The 17455-nt window shown below is 42.2% G+C and overlaps 1 protein-coding gene across 1 annotated transcript in view; it reads left to right on the top strand.

The window, feature by feature from the left end:
* LOC121577316 (cytohesin-3-like) overlaps nucleotides 1-16951 on the top strand; it is a 49475-nt gene extending 32524 nt beyond the window's left edge. Inside the window, exons 8-13 of the mRNA XM_041891081.2 lie at nucleotides 3465-3613; nucleotides 3704-3815; nucleotides 13013-13089; nucleotides 13703-13774; nucleotides 13938-14092; nucleotides 15685-16951. Coding sequence (XP_041747015.2) covers nucleotides 3465-3613; nucleotides 3704-3815; nucleotides 13013-13089; nucleotides 13703-13774; nucleotides 13938-14092; nucleotides 15685-15757 — 638 coding nt within the window. The 3' untranslated portion in view covers nucleotides 15758-16951. The remainder of the gene's footprint in view (nucleotides 1-3464; nucleotides 3614-3703; nucleotides 3816-13012; nucleotides 13090-13702; nucleotides 13775-13937; nucleotides 14093-15684) is intronic.
* The last annotated feature ends 504 nt before the right edge of the window (nucleotides 16952-17455 follow it).

Below are 17455 nucleotides of genomic sequence, written 5' to 3'. Positions count from 1 at the left end.
TGAAGAGAAGTGAAAGCCTTCTGCATCTAATTCTAGTCCTATATTATTCTGGGATGAAGATAAGGACAATGGAACTTGTTTCATTTAACTGTTGAAAGCGAGGAAGGAATGAAGCAACAATAGAGAGAGAAAGAGGAGGTAGGCTAATAACATATTATGAAATGTGTATATGCGTCAGCCTACTAATTATACAAATAGGCCCTATTATATTTCAAAATTAAAATCAAATTCGCTAGCCTATACTTATAAATTTGTAGGCCGCATGTGCTGCACCAGAATCGCATGTTCTCTTCTGCTTTATCATGGTTTGAACGATGTGTGTAATTCAAGTCCATATAATACTGTATAATACAGTAATACAATTCACACTCAAAAATATTAGCCAACTGGAGGTTGTTTCATTTATTTACCCAACAAAGCATATAGCTAGCTACATCTATGGGCTTTTATTTTTTTCTGTCGTGTGTAATGTGCAGTAGCCTATATCATATATGTATTGGATAACGGCACAATCATTTGGGCTTTTTTGGGGCTTGGGCTCATTAAATGTTGTTAATGTATATCTCACTGGTCATCCCCAAAGCCAACACCTCCTCCTTTGGCCGCCATTCCTCCCAGTTCTCTGCTGCCAATGACTGGAACGAACTGCAAAAATCTCTGAAGCTGGAGACTCTTATCTCCCTCACTAACTTTAAGCATCAGTTGTCAGAGCACCTTACTGATCACTGCACCTGTACACAGCCCATCTGAAATTAGCCCACCCAACTACCTCACCCCCATATTGTTATTTATTTTGCTAATTTGCACCCCAGTATCTCTATTTGCACATCTCTTGCACATCTATCATTCCAGTGTTAATACTAATTGCACTATGGCCTATTTATTGCCTTACCGCCATAACTTGCTACATTTGCACACACTGTATATATATTTTCTGTTGTATTTTTGACTGGCTTACCTGGATAAATAAAGGTGAAATAAAAATAAATGTAGGGCTCATAAAATGTATTTATGATATGACTCATCAGGCTGAGGTAGCATCATGTTTGAATGTTCATGCTGATCAAAGCTTTAATCAAATCCAGACATACAGTATTTATATGCTTTATAATGCTTTTGAATCACGCAGTGGAGGCTGTTGAGGGGAGGACGGCTCATTATAATGGCTGGAAAGGAGCAAATGGAATGGCATCAAACACCTGGAAACCATGTGTTTGATGTATTTGATACCATTCCACTGATTCCAGTCATTACCACGAGCCCGTTCTCCCCAATTAAGGTGCCACCAACCTCCTGTGGTTGAATGACACTTTCGGTTTTGCCGGGAAATACAGGGTTTCCCGGGAGAAAAGTGATTTATTCTCGGGATAGAACATTTCTAAAATACAGGGAAAATATTCAACTGGTGTGTGTGTGTAGACCAAAACAAAAAAGGCCTTAATGTCCCAAATCTCCTAGGCCAAATTACAATAGTCCCACAAAAAAAAAAAAATCCAGTTCAATCAATAATCCAAAAATAATGCACACTTCCCTGAACACAAATGTCAAAAATACGTCCTGCAGGGCAATAACTGTCCAGCAGCACTGAACATCAAAGGGCGCGTATCGCAAAAAGAGAGAGTCGGCTTCAGTGTAAAGCACTGGAGAGAGAGAGAGAGAGAGGGAAAAGGAGAGAGAGAGCGAGGGCGATGGTCTGTCTGTTTTAGCTGTTGACTTCAGGCTTGCAGTTGCGCTCGTCTGTACGTTTTGTTTGACAAAGCTTCGTAACAATGTTTCTAGTAAAGTTAATCCATAAAATCAAAAGTTTGAATGGCCCCAACCGGTTCCAAACACATTGGGAGTAGAGCGATAACACAGGCGATCTAATTTATAACTTTTATAATCTAAGCACATAGAAAATGATCAAGGCTTCTGCAATGAGTGGCACACACATTAACTGCCGCCCGACCGAGACCACTCACACAGAGACGGAGGAGACATATTTACTTCCTCTTTCCTGACAGCTGGTGCGCTCTTAGTTGCAGCGCACCGTGAAGGCTCCGTGCAGGATTTCGACAACTTATCCCCAAACAATCTGGAATTATTTACGAAAAAGAGCTAGAGTAAGGATATTATTTCCACAATAGGTAATACATAGTTTATAGTTCATTTTCTATGCTAGTCATGGGTTCATTCAGAGAGAGGAGGGACTGTGCAGTGAATCTGTGCTCTGTTCACTCAAGACGTCTCTGCTCCGAGTAGAACAGACAGTCTGTCATGTATAGGGCAGAACAACAGTACCAGAACTGCTAGTACACAGATACTCAGTGGGGGGGGCCCTGTGATAGAGACATACACTCAGTGGGGGGCTCTGTGATAGACAGTCAGGAGTGTGTCAGAGGGAAACTGAGAAGAATTATGATTTATTTAAAGACAGGGACTGGTGTGTGTCAGCAGGCCATTAATATACCAGCACTACAGTAGAATGTGTTTTTATGGAATTCTTAAAAGTCTCTAAGACATTGGTGAGGGGGACGGGGGTTCTAAGCTGACATATGGAATTGTTTTAAGATAATCATACTATGGATCATTTAGTTATTTGATTTAGAATTTTAGGACCTCTTTAGGTAGACCCAAAAAATATGAAACAATTATTTTATAAAATATTGAATTTGGCCTTTAGTACTATAGCCCAGAGAAACGCATTCATAAATGGCAAAAAAGACAATCAAAAAAGAAATAATAAGAAACAAGGTTTTGAAGTGTTTGTCCTATATCTAGGAGATAGAAATATATTTCCTGAGCTTTCTTCTATGTTTTTATACATATTTAACCCTTTTTTTGGGTAGCCACAAAACTACCTTCATACTTTCATTTTTTAAAACCGGTGCCGGTTACCTTCAGACGAGTCCCGTGACACTTGTGGTGGTCGTAGAGAAATACAGAGAACACATCATGTTTGTGAGAATCACATTATTTTGTAACCCAGACGCTACAAACAGAAGTTGGCACATCGACGGTACTGATTTCAGACGAGTCCCCTGACATTTGTAGGGGTTGTAGAGCAAAACCATATATCTCTAGTTTTAAACTGATGGATTTTGATGGGAATTTGTGTATTATGCTCCTTAGATTGACGCACCGGTGCGTCAATGGACTCTAGGGGGATTTATTACTTAAAGACATTGCATCTCTACTGGTAGTGGTAACAGTAGACTACTCCCTGCTGGGTCACCAGGTTGAGCTACTTATGAATGCGTTTCTCTACTAGTATTAGTGTCATGGATGCAGAGGAGAAGAAAAGTAGTTGTATTGTTTATAGATCAATATTCAGATATAATTGATATATTGACCACTACAATCTTCCCAAAACTCATTAATGGACTAGTGTCTAGCGTCCCTGCTTAACCTCCGTGAAAGGCAGAGAGATGTCTGTTGAGGTGTGTATCAGTGCTAAATATTCATTACTTCTCTCCCTCCTGCAGACACCTGTTATGTGCTGTCATTTGCCATCATCATGTTGAATACCAGCCTGCACAACCCCAATGTCAGAGATAAGCCCCCTGTAGAGAGATTCATCTCCATGAACAGAGGTATCAATGAGGGAGGAGACCTGCCAGAGGAACTACTCAGGGTAAGAGAGTCTGTGTGTGTGTGTGTGTCTGCGTGTGTGTGTAGAGCAAAGTTTCTTCCATTACTCAACCTTTTGTATTCTATTTGACAGAATTTATTTGACAGCATCAAAAATGAGCCCTTCAAAATCCCAGAGGACGATGGCAACGATCTGACACATACGTTCTTCAACCCCGACCGAGAGGGATGGCTACTGAAATTAGGTGTGTGACGACCAAAGAATCCACATCTTGGTACTTGGTTCATCAACATAACTACAAATATTCTATATCCTATCCTTTTTCACTACATTTAGTGCAGATGGATATGACCTCAGGATGTTATCAATGTGAAAAACAACTCTCGTATTGTTTCTGCACTACTGTCTCATCCTAGTCTTTTCTCCCCCTCCCATTCCAAGCATGGTCTGTGTGATTCAGATGCTCCTCTCTCTGTCCTTGGTTTATGTCCTCACTGTGTCATGGTTGTCTCTGTTGAAGTAGGTAGTCTTTTTAAATGTGCCCTCTTGTTTTCCCTCACACCCTTTGACCTGTCACCTTTCTGTTCTGTGACTGGCTGTTCCTTCTTACTCTGCACTAGGAGGTAGGTACCCCTCCTCGATCCCAGTAGAAGTTGCCCCTAACTACTGATACAGGGTCAAATATATTGGTTAAGGTTACGACTGGGGGTGGCTGTAAACTGATCCTAGATCTGTGGTTAGGGACAACTTCTACTCCCTACCTTCCCTCCCTCCCTGCAGCTGCCTCATCCTGAGGACCCATGCTAACATGTAGACCTAGCTGTTCATCTTCTTAGTCAACAGATGTATTAGCTGCTAGCTGGTTAGTGCTCATCTATTAGCTTGTTTGTTACAGAGATGTGTGTGAAACTGTGACTTATGGTTGTCGGGGGTGACAGGGTTATCTAGAATAGGTTGTCACATCTTGGATGAGGACCCACCACATTCCTCCTCAGTCGGGCCAATGTCTCTGTCTCACACGACTCAAATTTATGTTAGCCTTGACAACATGCTATTTGACTTATGGGGACTGGTGTAGGGCCAGGAGTTTTTTCAGACCATGTGACCTGACCAGGAAAAACTCAGGGCCCTAGGAAGGGGTGCATTTCTTTCATTTAGGTCATGGGTTTGCACTTTGAGAATGTGTTCTCCATGCTACAGTACAGTATGTGCTGATCCTGTGGTGTTCTGAGTTCCTCCATCCTCCTGCTGCTGCCCTCCAGGCATGAAACACATCCTCCTGTTGCTGCTGCCCACCAGGCCTGAAACACATCCTCCTGCTGCCCTCCAGGCATGAAACACATCCTCCTGTTGCTGCTGCCCACCAGGCCTGAAACACATCCTCCTGCTGCCCACCAGGCCTGAAACACATCCTCCTGCTGCCCTCCAGGCCTGAAACACACCCTTCTGCTGCTGCTGCAATCCAGGCCTGAAACACATCCTGCTGCTGCTGCCCTCCAGGCCTGAAACACATCCTGCTGCTGCTGCCACCCAGGCCTGAAACACATCCTGCTGCTGCTGCTTCCCTCCAGGCCTGAAACACATCCTGCTGCTGCTGCTTCCCTCCAGGCCTGAAACACATCCTGCTGCTGCTGCCCTCCAGGCCTGAAACACATCCTGCTGCTGCTGCCATCCAGGCCTGAAACACATCCTGCTGCTGCTGCCCTCCAGACCTGAAACACATCCTGCTGCTGCTGCCATCCAGGCCTGAAACACATCCTGCTGCTGCTGCCCTCCAGTCTTGAAACACATCCTCCTGCTGCAGCTGCCCTCCAGGCCTGAAACACATCCTCCTGCTGCCCTCCAGGCCTGAAACGCACCCTCCTGCTGCTGCTTCCCTCCAGGCCTGAAACACATCCTGCTGCTGCTGCCCTCCAGGCCTGAAACACATCCTTCTGCTGCTGCTTCCCTCCAGGCCTGAAACACATCCTGCTGCTGCTGCTTCCCTCCAGGCCTGAAACACATCCTGCTGCTGCTGCCCTCCAGGCCTGAAACACATCATTCTGCTTCCTACTTCCTCCTCCTATCTGGTTGCGTCTCAAATGGCCCCCTTTTTCCTACACAGTGCACTATATAGAGAATAGTGCCATTTGGGATGAAACCTCTATCTATCCACTTGGGATCCCCTCCCCCTCTTTCCATCCCACCGGCTGCGCTTGCCAGATCATTTTAGTTTGTTTTCCTCTCGGAGTTGCATGCATTACATCTGTATGCTAATTTTAGCATCCCTTTGGAAGGAGCTGCCTGTTGGAGACACCATGGTTTTTATGATGTAGTTAAATGGGTCATTACTGCAGTATGTCAGGTAGTTAAATGGATGAGACTGCGCTGCCCTGACTGTGTTTCCTGTTATGCTAGGAGGGACTTACTGGCCCTGAATACACCAACAATTGACAGTGATGTCTGAGGGATTTTTTAAATATAGTTTCTTAGAAAAACAACACACACACTTTGGGAGTGGAAATGCATCATTTTGTTTTTCACACCAGTTGCACCACACATTTTACATTCAGTAATTCACCAGATACCTTTATCTAGAGTGACTTGACAAACTACAGTCATTTTATACAAACACAGAGAGCAGAACATCAGCATAAATACATAAATCAATGTCAGGTTTTGACATGATATGACAGGCATGCTGACATCTGCTCAAGAGTAGTAAATTACAATGAACTGCAGGGGCCCCCATATACACATTTTAGAATGTCAGCATGCCATGTTTATACAATATGTTAATGCATTTCACATAGTGCTATAGAATCCTAGAGTTCTATCAGTAAACTAATATATAATAATAGTAGTCTAATTATAATAATAGTAGTAGTATAATAGTAGTCTAATTATAATAGTAGTAGTATAATAGTAACATCAGTTTTTATTTTATTACTTTTTTAACCTTTATTTGAACAGGGAAAACATATTGAGACCTAGGTCTCTTTTACAAATGTGCCCTGTATATACAACATAAATATACACATTATGCCCAAACATATACTTTAAAATAAAAAAATAGTAATGGGAAGCACAAATAAAACATCACAAATCACCCAGAAAAACAGTTACATTCCTCCACAAATAAGTCCCCAATCAATACTTTAAATTGCCCAAACGGCACCAGAACATCAATATGAAATTTACTTTGAATTTTGTTGCAGCACTACAGTGCATTAAAACTAAAAGCAGATTTACCCAGCTTGGTGGAGACCCTAGAAACCTCAAGAGTTAACCAATCCTGTGAACGGTTTAGGCAACACAGGTGTCTATACTTCAACAGAAAAGTTAGATAAGATGGAAGTTTATGAAGTAGGGCTTTGTAAACAAAAAGGGAGTAATGTAGAGATATACGGGTCTTTAGCGAAGTCCAGCCAACCTTTTGATACAGGATGCAGTGATGAGTATCAAAACTGTCACCTGTAACAAAACAAAGGGCACTGTGGTAGATGGCATCCAAATTTTTAAGAGTAGTAGCAGCTGCACTTTGATAAATTAATATCACCATAATCAAGAATAGATAAAAAGTTTGACTGAATAATCTGCTTCCTACTGCTTAGAGAAAGGCACGATCTGTTTGTGTAGAAAAAGTTAACTTTAATTTCCAATCCCCTCAATATATATATATATGGGATTGGAAATGAAAGTTAACTTTTATACACACACACACTACCGTTCAAAAGTTTGGGGTCACTTAGAAATGTCCTTGTTTTCAAAAGAAAAGTAATTTTTTTGTCAATTAAAATAACAACATCAAATTGATCCGAAATACAGTGTAGACATTGTTAATGTTGTAAATGGCTATTGTACCTGGAAACGGCTGATTTTTAATGGAATATCTACATAGGCGTACAGAGGCTCATTATCAGCAACCATCAGTCCTGTGTTCCAATGGCACGTTGTGTTTGTTAATGCAAGTTTATCATTTTGAAAGGCTAATTGATCATTAGAAAACCCTTTTGAAATTATGTTAGCAGAGCTGAAAACGGTTGTGCTGATTAAAGAACATTAAAACTGGCCTTCTTGAGACTAGTTGAGTATCTGGAGCATCAGCAATTGTGGGTTCGATTACGATTTTTTCTTCTGAAAATCGTCAGTCTATTCTTGTTCTGAGAAATGAAGGCTATTCCATGTGAGAAATTGCCAAGAAACTGAAGATCTCGCACAACGCTATGTTCTACTCTTTTCACAGAACAGCGCAAACTGGCTCTAACCAGAATAGAAAGAGGAGTGGGAGGGCCCGGTGCACAACTGAGAAAGAGGACAAATACATTAGTGTCTAGTTTGAGAAACAGACGCCTCACAAGTCCTCAACTGGCAGCTTCATTAAAATAGTACCCGCAAAACATCAGTCTCAACGTCAACAGTGAAGAGGCGACTCCGAGATGCTGACCTTCTAGGCAGAGTTGCAAAGAAAAAGCCATATCTCAGCACTCCACCAATCAGGCATTTATGGTAAAGTGGCCAGATGGAAGCCACTCCTCAGTAAAAGGCACATGTCAGCCCGCTTGGAGTTTGCCAAAAGGCACCTAAAGACTCTGATCTGATGAAACCAAGATGTAACTCTTTGGCCTAAATGCCAAGCGTCACATCTGGAGGAAACCTGGCACCATCTCTACGGTGAAGCATGGTGGTGACAGCATCATGCTGTGGCGATGTTTTTCAGCGGCAGGGACTGGGAGACTAGTTAGGATCGCGGGAAAGCTGAACGGAGCAAAGTACAGAGATCCTTGCTGAAAACCTGCTCCAGAGCGCTCAGGACCTCAGACTGGGGCGAAGATCCACCTTCCAACAGGATAACGACCATAAGCACACATCCAAGACAATGCAGGAGTGGCTTCGGGACAAGTCTCTGAATGTCCTTGAGTGGCCCAGCCAGAGCCCGGATTTGAACCCGATTTAAACATCTCTGGAGAGACCTGAAAATGGCTGTGCAGCAACGCTCCCCATCCAACCTGACAGAGCTTGAGCAGATATGCAGAGAGGAATGGGAGAAACTCCCCAAATACAGGTGTGCCAAGCTTGTAGCGTCTGTAACGATCCCGGCAGTCTGAGTCGGGTCCTGTCTGTGGACTAGTTTTTCTGCTCGTGATCTCCAGTTTCCCGAGGGTTCTGGAACGCTCCGGGGAGCTCTCTTGATTTCCGCACCTGCATCCCATCAGCAATCTGCACACCTGGTCCTGATCATCACCCTTCTTAGGCTCTGGCCTAACATCCATTCCCTGCCGGATCGTTAGCCATGAACAGTAGGTTTACCAGAGTATCAGTCTTAGAGCTTCTAGCGTTAGTTTTGTTGTTTTGCACCTTGTTGGTTTGTTGTTTACTTACCTCCGTTTTGTTCCATCTGCAGTCACTCGTCCGGAACCTTCATCCAACCTCTGCCTGGTGGTCGGCGGCTGCCGAGCCATGATTGGATCAACCACTGCACCCCCAACAACTAATCAACGCCGCCCGCTCTGTTCCCTGGATTATTCAGCATCACTCTTGACTTTGTAAATAAACACTCACCTTCGTTTCAACTTACCTTGTCCTGGTCTGCTTCTGGGTTCTGGCTTTGTAACTCGTGACAGCGTCATACCCAAGAAGACTCGAGGCTGTAATCGCTGCCAAAGGTGCATCGACAAAGTACTGAGTAAAGGGTCTGAATACTTACGTAGATGTGATATTATTTGATTTTTTATTCTTTTGCAAACATTTCTAGATCTGTTTTTGCTTTGCCATTATTGGGTATTGTGTGTAGATTGATGAGGGGGGAAAAACTATTTAGTCCATTTTAGAATAAGGCTGTAACGTAACAAAATGTGGAAAAAGTCTGAATAATTTCTGTGTGTGTGTATATAAACTCAGCAAAAAAAGAAACGTCCTCTCACTGTCAACTGCGTTTATTTTCAGAAAACTTAACATGTGTAAATATTTGTATGAACATAACAAGATGCAACAACTGAGACATAAACTGAACAAGTTCCACAGACATGTGACTAACATAAATGGAATAATGTGTCCCTGAACAAAGGGGGGTCAAAATCAAAAGTCACAGTCAGTATCTGGTGTGGCCACCAGCTGCATTAAGTACTGCAGTGCATTTCCTCCTCATGGACTGCACCAGATTTGCCAGTTCTTGCTGTGAGATGTTACCCCACTCTTCCACCAAGGCACCTGCAAGTTCCCGGACATTTCTGGGGGGAATGGCCCTAGCCCTCACCCTCCGATCCAACAGGTCCCAGACGTGCTCAATGGGATTGCAATCCGGGCTCTTCGTTGGCCATGGCAGAACACTGACATTCCTGTCTTGCAGAAAATCTACCTTTCAAACGTTTTTGAACACCTACTCATTCAAGTTTTTCTTATTAATTTTATTTTTTACTATTTTCTACATTGTAGAATAATAGTGAATACATCAAAACTATGAAATAACACATATGGAATAATGTGGTAATCAGTGTTAAACAAATCAAAATATATTTTATATTTGAGATTCTTCAAATAGCCACCCTTTGCCTTGATGACAGCTCGAATATAAAATATATTTAGATTTGTTTAACACTTTTTTTGGTTACTACATGATTCCATATGTGTTATTTCATAGTTTTGATGTCTTCACTATTATTCTACAATGTAGAAAATAATAAAAATAAAGAAAAACCCTTGAATGAGTAGGTGTTCTAAAACCTTATACCAGTAATGTGTGTGTGTGTGTGTATATATACTCTTGGCATTCTCTCAACCAGCTTCAGGTAGTCACCTGGAATGCATTTCAATTAACAGGTGTACCTTCTTAAAAGTTAATTTGTGGAATTTCTTTCCTTCTTAATGTGTTTGAGCCAATCAGTTGTGTTGTGACAAGGTGGGGGTGGGGGAGTATACAGCAGATAGCCCTATTTGGTAAAAGACCAAGTCCATATTATGGCAAGAACATTTTATTTATATATATATAAATAATAATTTTATATATTACTATTATGTATCCATAACTGTTATAGAGTTCTACCGCCCTCCTTCGGCTAACCTTTGTGCACTCGAGGAGTTAACTACTTTGTTGTCTTTTACTAAATCAAAGTTATTATCCTGGGTAACCTAAATTATGATTGGGAAATGCAGGCTTCACACAATCTAAAAGACGTGTAATGATCTAAACCTAACCCAGCTGGTGACTAAGTCTAAACGGCCCAACCCTAAATATCCTTCAAAGTCAACTCTGATTGATCTTATCTTAACGAATACACCAGAGAAATATGTTTCTACTGGTGTCTTCGCCAAAGACATTAGTGACCATTGTCCAGCTGTTTGTTTTAGATTTTTGTGTTCTCACATCTCTATGCCTCGTGTCATCACAAAGAGGGAACTTCATTGAACAGGCTTTTTTACATTCTCTTTATTTTAGTGACCTTGATTGTATTTCAGCTATCCCTGAACCTGATTTAGCTTTCAACCTTTTTGCAGATGTCTTCAATACTATTGTAGATAATTATGCTCACTTCAAAAAAATTAAGGGTTAACGGTAGATCGAATGCCTGGTACAGTCCGGAATTATCAGGTCATTCATAAAAAGAGATGATGCTTTGGTCAAGGCCAGGAACTCAAGCAGAACTTTTGTGAAACATCACAGCACAGTTGAAAAATATATGGCAAATAGAAATCAAAACTGGATGGTGTTCAGAGATAGATGGGGGGTGTTGAGTGAAATGGGAAGGATGGGACTAAAAACCAACAAAAAATACATTTTACAGACACAGTATATTTAAAAATAGTTATGTAGAAACTGGAAGTAGAAGCTTAAGTGTTGTCCATTTAGTTTACTCCAATTAGGGGAGGGGTGGTAGGGTTAGGGGAAAATAATAAAGGAAAATATATATATATATTTACAAAAAATATATGGGGGATTGGAAATGATAGACAATTACATTGATGGAAGCCACAATCTATCTGCAATATTAAAGCTGATCTACCCCCTAAAATAAAAATAAAAAAAGTATAATAATACTATATTAAAAATAGTTTACTAACATAGTATTTCTTATAATTACATGGATCATTGACTGCTTGCATCATTTTGGTTTAATTAACAAACTCAAATAATCCTTAAAATCTGGACAACTGTAGAGAATTATCTGCATTTATCTGCTGACGAAGGCTTGACTGAAGGAGAGAAGAGTTAATGCTAACTCGTGAGGAGATATTCTTCCTGAAAAAATGCAATGTCTGAGAATTGTATCTTGTTACTCATTCTGTTCCTCACACTCCCTGGTCGGTTGGACAGACAGACTGGTTTTGACTGTCTTCACGGTACAGAGAGGGATGTGGCCAAGTGAAAAGAACCAGAGTTTTAGATTTTGATGAATGCTTCTATAAAATGGGACCACGTCCCCATTTTGTATTCATTGTTAGTACTTGAACATTAAAAATTTAAATTTAAAGAAGTAAACTCATTGCAACAAACACTTAAACTCGCTTACTTTGGTTACGAAATGCGGAATGAGTAATTGTCCCTCTGTATCTTTTCACTTGATATATCCGTAAAATAATGAAATAAAATTAAGATGTATCACTTCATTTAAGAGGCAAATGTCTGTATTATGCAGTGGCCTGGGTATAATGGCAGTCTGAATGCCTAGCCACCCCTGACCAATGAACCACGCTCCCCAGCTCCGGCTGAGCCAACATAATGCGGTCACACGTGAAAGGCTGCATTTCTGGGATTTCTCCCCAAATTGAACCCACATTTTGACTGTTTTCACAAGCAATACCTGCACTGCTCCGGGACCTCTGGGGAGGCTGAGGGGCGGGAGGGGGGATATTGGATCAGATTGAATCAGCCTAATGGGCAGACTGCCAATCGGATAGGGTTAAGGTACTATTCCTAAGGACTGAGGGCTGGGCTATAGGCTAGTCTGTCTGTCTCAACGTTGAGTCTCAAAGGAAATATATTCATAATTGCTGTTGCAGTTTGCACTGAAACGTGTCTGTGAGAAAGTCTTTGCTGAAAGGTCGACATTAAGCAGCCTCCATCTAAACCCTTGTAGTTGCTTTCCCATAGTATTGTATAAACCCAAGTGATTTGCGTCCACATGCCGCGCTGGGGTCTATTCAGGAGGGTGCAACATTACAGAATATTCAGTTAGAAATGTATTGCCTAGAAAAAGATATGATTGTCTGTCATGTAGAATATAGGGAATCATGTCAGCTCTATACATTACATTTCTATCTGCAATACTAACCGTATCATCTCATTGGCTGTGTAGCCTACAGCACTGCCTCTCCGCATGGCTTGGCCATTGGCTCTTCTCTGTCTGTCAGGTTGTTACTCAACATGTCTCTCTGTGAGGATGTTACTATGTTGTTACTCAACATGTCTCTCTGTGAGGATGTTATTATGTTGTTACTCAACATGTCTGGTATATTTCTCTACAGGTGGAAGAGTAAAGACATGGAAGAGACGGTGGTTCATTCTGACTGACAACTGCCTGTACTACTTTGAATACACAACGGTAAGTTAGTGTGTGGTTTTATCAATACTATAGAGAAAGAATACAATTAATTGTATGTCCACAGCCAGTCTGTAGCAGATGCAGCACGGCCCTTTGACCTAAATGCACCCTGGTCCAGCAATTAACACTATGCATGGAACCATCTGGGAGGTCTGCTGCACATCTGGCCTAGCCCAGATCCCCTACACACACTGATGAGAGCACAGCCCCAAGACACACCACAGCTTAGAGCCCACTCCCAGCACTGAGAGCCCAGTCCAGTCCCTGGGTGTCCCGTCCCTGCTGTGTTCTCTCATTAAGAGAAAGACAGGGGGGCTGTTCTGTTCTGTTCCTCAAGGTCTCCTCAGCCCCCAGACTCCCCCAGCCTGCAGAGCCTCCCAGACACAATAGAAACCCACTGTAGGATTGGGTTACTTCTCCCTTAGGTACTGTACTCTGTATGAGGAAGTTACTTAGGTTTCATGTCCGAGTATGGCTGATTTATACACCCTTATGTGAATAAAACACACATTTGTAGTTATTGAACCAGCTGCACAAAACAATTGGCCTGTAACTGTATGCTGTGTGGCTGCATATAAAATAAATGAATGTGTTCCTCATGTGTTGTCTGCAGGACAAGGAACCTCGTGGGATCATTCCTCTGGAGAACCTCAGTATAAGAGAGGTGGATGAGCCCAGAAAACCTGTAAGTTCCTCAAAATATACTGAAACACTTTCTAAGAAAGGGCTAATAAAGCACTGAACACTTCTAGTCTCTCTTCACCATAAATAACCTGATTTCTTCACCGTAACAAACTCTTTCTGTACTCTCACCTCTCTCTCGCTGTTGGACCCTGTCGTCCAATCAGAATTGTTTCGAGCTCCACAACCCCAACCACAAGGGTTCGTTGATCAAGGCGTGCAAGACTGAGGCGGACGGCCGGGTCGTCGAGGGCAACCACACAGTGTACAGGATATCAGCGCCCACCACAGAGGAGAAGGAGGAGTGGATCAAATCCATCAAGTACGTTTTTCGCTGTAACCCACCTAAGGTTTTGGGAGTTTTGCCCCCATGTAAACACAACAGATATTACTCACCAGGGTCCAAAACCCATAATAATCTGCTATGAGACGCCAGTGAATCTCAACTAACCATGATTCAATGGCAAAGCTAGGATTAAACCAGTATGTATGTATCCACTGACGCTTCTTTAAAGATACGTTGTTCTTCACACAGCACTATGACCATGTGTGAGAGAGGCTCACTTTCTCAGTGTGCGGTAGATAAGACTCAGAGTTGATCTGAGCTCTCTGGAGGTTAAATGGGTTTCCGGTTGATAAAGCCCTCTAGATTAGCCTAGAGGCAGGAGAACCAGAACACACACACTACACTCTCTTTCTAGCATTCTGCCTCAATTCGTTACTCTTAGTGTTTTCCCCAAATCCACACTATTTATCAGAAAAATGCTGTCCAGTTAAAGAGAAAAATAATTATGAAAGTGCTCTGTTAAATTGGACCCAGAGGGTGATTGATCATAGCTCCACTCAGCTGATCTAAATAATGTGGAAATTGAGCAAATTGAGGTGACTAAACTGCTTGGAGTAACCCTGGATTGTAAACTGTCATGGTCAAAACATATTGATACAACAGAAGCTAAGAATGGGAGAAGTCTGTCCGTAATAAAGCGCTGCTCTGCATTCTTAACAGCACTCTCAACAAGGCAGGTCCTACAGGCCCTAGTTTTGTCGCACCTGGACTATTGTCCAGTCATGTGGTCAGGTGCCACAAAGAGGGCTCAGAACAGGGCAGTATCGCTGGCCCTTGGATGAACACAGAGAGCTAACATTAACAATATGCATGTCAATCTCTCCTGGCTCAAAGTGGAGGAGAGATTGACTTCATCACTACTTGTATTTGTGAGAGGTATTGACATGTCTGTTTGAACTACTGGCACACAGCTCGGAAACCCATGCATACCCCACAAGACATGCCACCAGAGGTCTCTTCACAGTCCCCAAGTCCAGAACAGACTATGGGAGGCGCACAGTACTACATAGAGCCATGACTACATGGAACTCTATTCCACATCAAGTTACTCATGCAAGCAGTAAAATTAGATTTTAAAAAACACCTTATGGAACAGCGGGGACTGCGAAGCAACACAAACATAGGCACAGACACATGCATACAAACATACACATGGATTTTGTGTTATAGATATGTGGTAGTAGAGTAGGGCCTGAGGGCACACATTTAATATGTTGTGAATGTATTGTAATGTTTTTAAAAATGTATTACTGCCTTAATTTTGCTGGACCCCAGGAAGAGTAGCTGCTGCCTTGGCAGGAACTAATGGGGATCTATAATAAATACAAATGAGAAACAGCTGGATTGTGTTGAAGTCCTCTGTCAGAGCAGGATGTAAAAAGACGAAGACAATAACAAATGTTTTGCTGCAATGTCCTTCTTGGATGACAATGTAGGTTAAAATGTGAACTGTGCTGATACTGAATGTAGTAAAGCTGGGGCAACTATTCCCACACCTGCTCATGAAGACGTACATAGGCTACTGTAATACACAGTAACCATTGTCTATGTTTCTTCTATTTTTGCAGAGCAAGCATCAGCAGGGATCCTTTCTACGACATGCTGGCAACCAGGAAGCGGAGGATAGCCAATAAAAAATGAGGAGGAGCGCTTGACCACACCCTCCCCATCGTCAGTGACACCAGCATAGACTCCGGTCTGTCCCTTTCACTCAGCCCAGGGACAGGAGACATGGCAGCGAGGCCACAGCAGAGACAAGGGTAAGGGCATCCAGATGTAGTGGGGAACTGACTTTGGATGCAACACCTCTCCACTTCATCAGTATGGATAAAGGACAAGATGGGGAAGGGCACTTGATATTTTGGTCATCAGTTTCTTTTCAGATGTATGTGTGAATGCAATACACACAACTGTAAATTCTCTAAAGTGTGAATGTACAGTATTGTGAGGACACAATGCGAAACAGCATGGTCTGTATGAGGCTGTGTGTGTACTTCCCTAATGTCCCCACCACACAGACTGAGCTTTCGCCAGCCATATAAGCAGGCTCAAAGAAACATGAGTGACATGGATATTGTTGCCCTCTAGTGGGTGAGTTGAGTATGATTTCAATGTCAGAAGAGCCTAACTTATGAATCAGCTGGTCTGATTGTCCACCCCTGAAACGACTGACACTTATACAATAGGGATGTTGTTGTTTTTTCTCAATTTTTATTTACCCATGAGATACCCAGTTGTAGTCAGCCCATGCCAAAGAGATATCTCTATGGTGAAGGAGATGTGACTTGGAGAAGGATGCCATTTTGTCTTAGAGCTATGGTATACTGTATAAATAAATAAAAATCATGTTTGTGGGACAGTTATCCAAAGCTAGTTTAGGTATTGATTCAAACTCCACCGCTATAAATCATTTGTTTTTTTATATTTATTTTCTCTGATTACAAAAGTTTTTTTTCATCTTTTCATGATGTGTGTGTATATATACTGTACATAATAATGTTTGTCATTTCTGTTATGTGTTTCTGTAGCATGTAAAAGTTATGTATGGCTAGCCTACACCCGCTCAAAGGTGAGCAATGAGCATTACATACTGCAGTGGAAGAAACCCTGAACTCCAACTCCTCACAGAGCAAATGGAGAAAAAATAACTATTCCTCATATTTCTAAAATAAACAGATAATGACTTAACAGCTAAGCCAGCTGGGTTTCACATGGGAAGGTGTCAAGGTGAAACAAAACTCCTCACTAGGGTCTCTATTAGTTTCCTGAGTGGCACAGTGGTCTAATGCACTGCATCGCAGTGTTAACTGTGCCACTAGAGATCCTGGTTCGAATCTAGGCTCTGTCGCAGCCGGCCGCGACCGGGAGACTCATGGGCGGCGCACAATTGGCCCAGCGTTGTCCAGGGTAGGGGAGGGAATGGCCGGCAGGGATGTAGCTCAGTTGATAGAGCATGGCGTTTGCAACGCTAGGGTTGTGGGTTTGATTCCCACGGGGGGCCAGTATAAAAAAATATGTATTCACTAACTGTAAGTCGCTCTGGATAAGAGCATCTGCTAAATGACTAAAATGTAAATGTAAATGTATTCAATCTGTATCGCTGAAGTTCAGCGTTGGAGCATGATTGAAATTTAAAGGCAACGTTCCTGCGTTAGCGGAGACTGCATTTTAAGGTGAACGCGACATATGTCGGCTCAATCGGAAATTACCTTTCCATTTCTATCGCTTCAGTGATACAGATTGAATAGAGCGCCTCAAGGTTTGGATCTACAACACCCCATGGTGAGACTGAGATACTGGAATTTTCTACAGGGCCAAGTTGTGTAAAAGTTCACAAGA

Source organism: Coregonus clupeaformis, chromosome 1 (assembly GCF_020615455.1).
Source record: "Coregonus clupeaformis isolate EN_2021a chromosome 1, ASM2061545v1, whole genome shotgun sequence".
NCBI classification, from domain to species: Eukaryota; Metazoa; Chordata; class Actinopteri; order Salmoniformes; family Salmonidae; genus Coregonus; species Coregonus clupeaformis.
The sequence above is the reverse complement of the archived record's forward strand: the minus strand, read 5'-3'. Positions and strand labels throughout refer to the sequence as shown.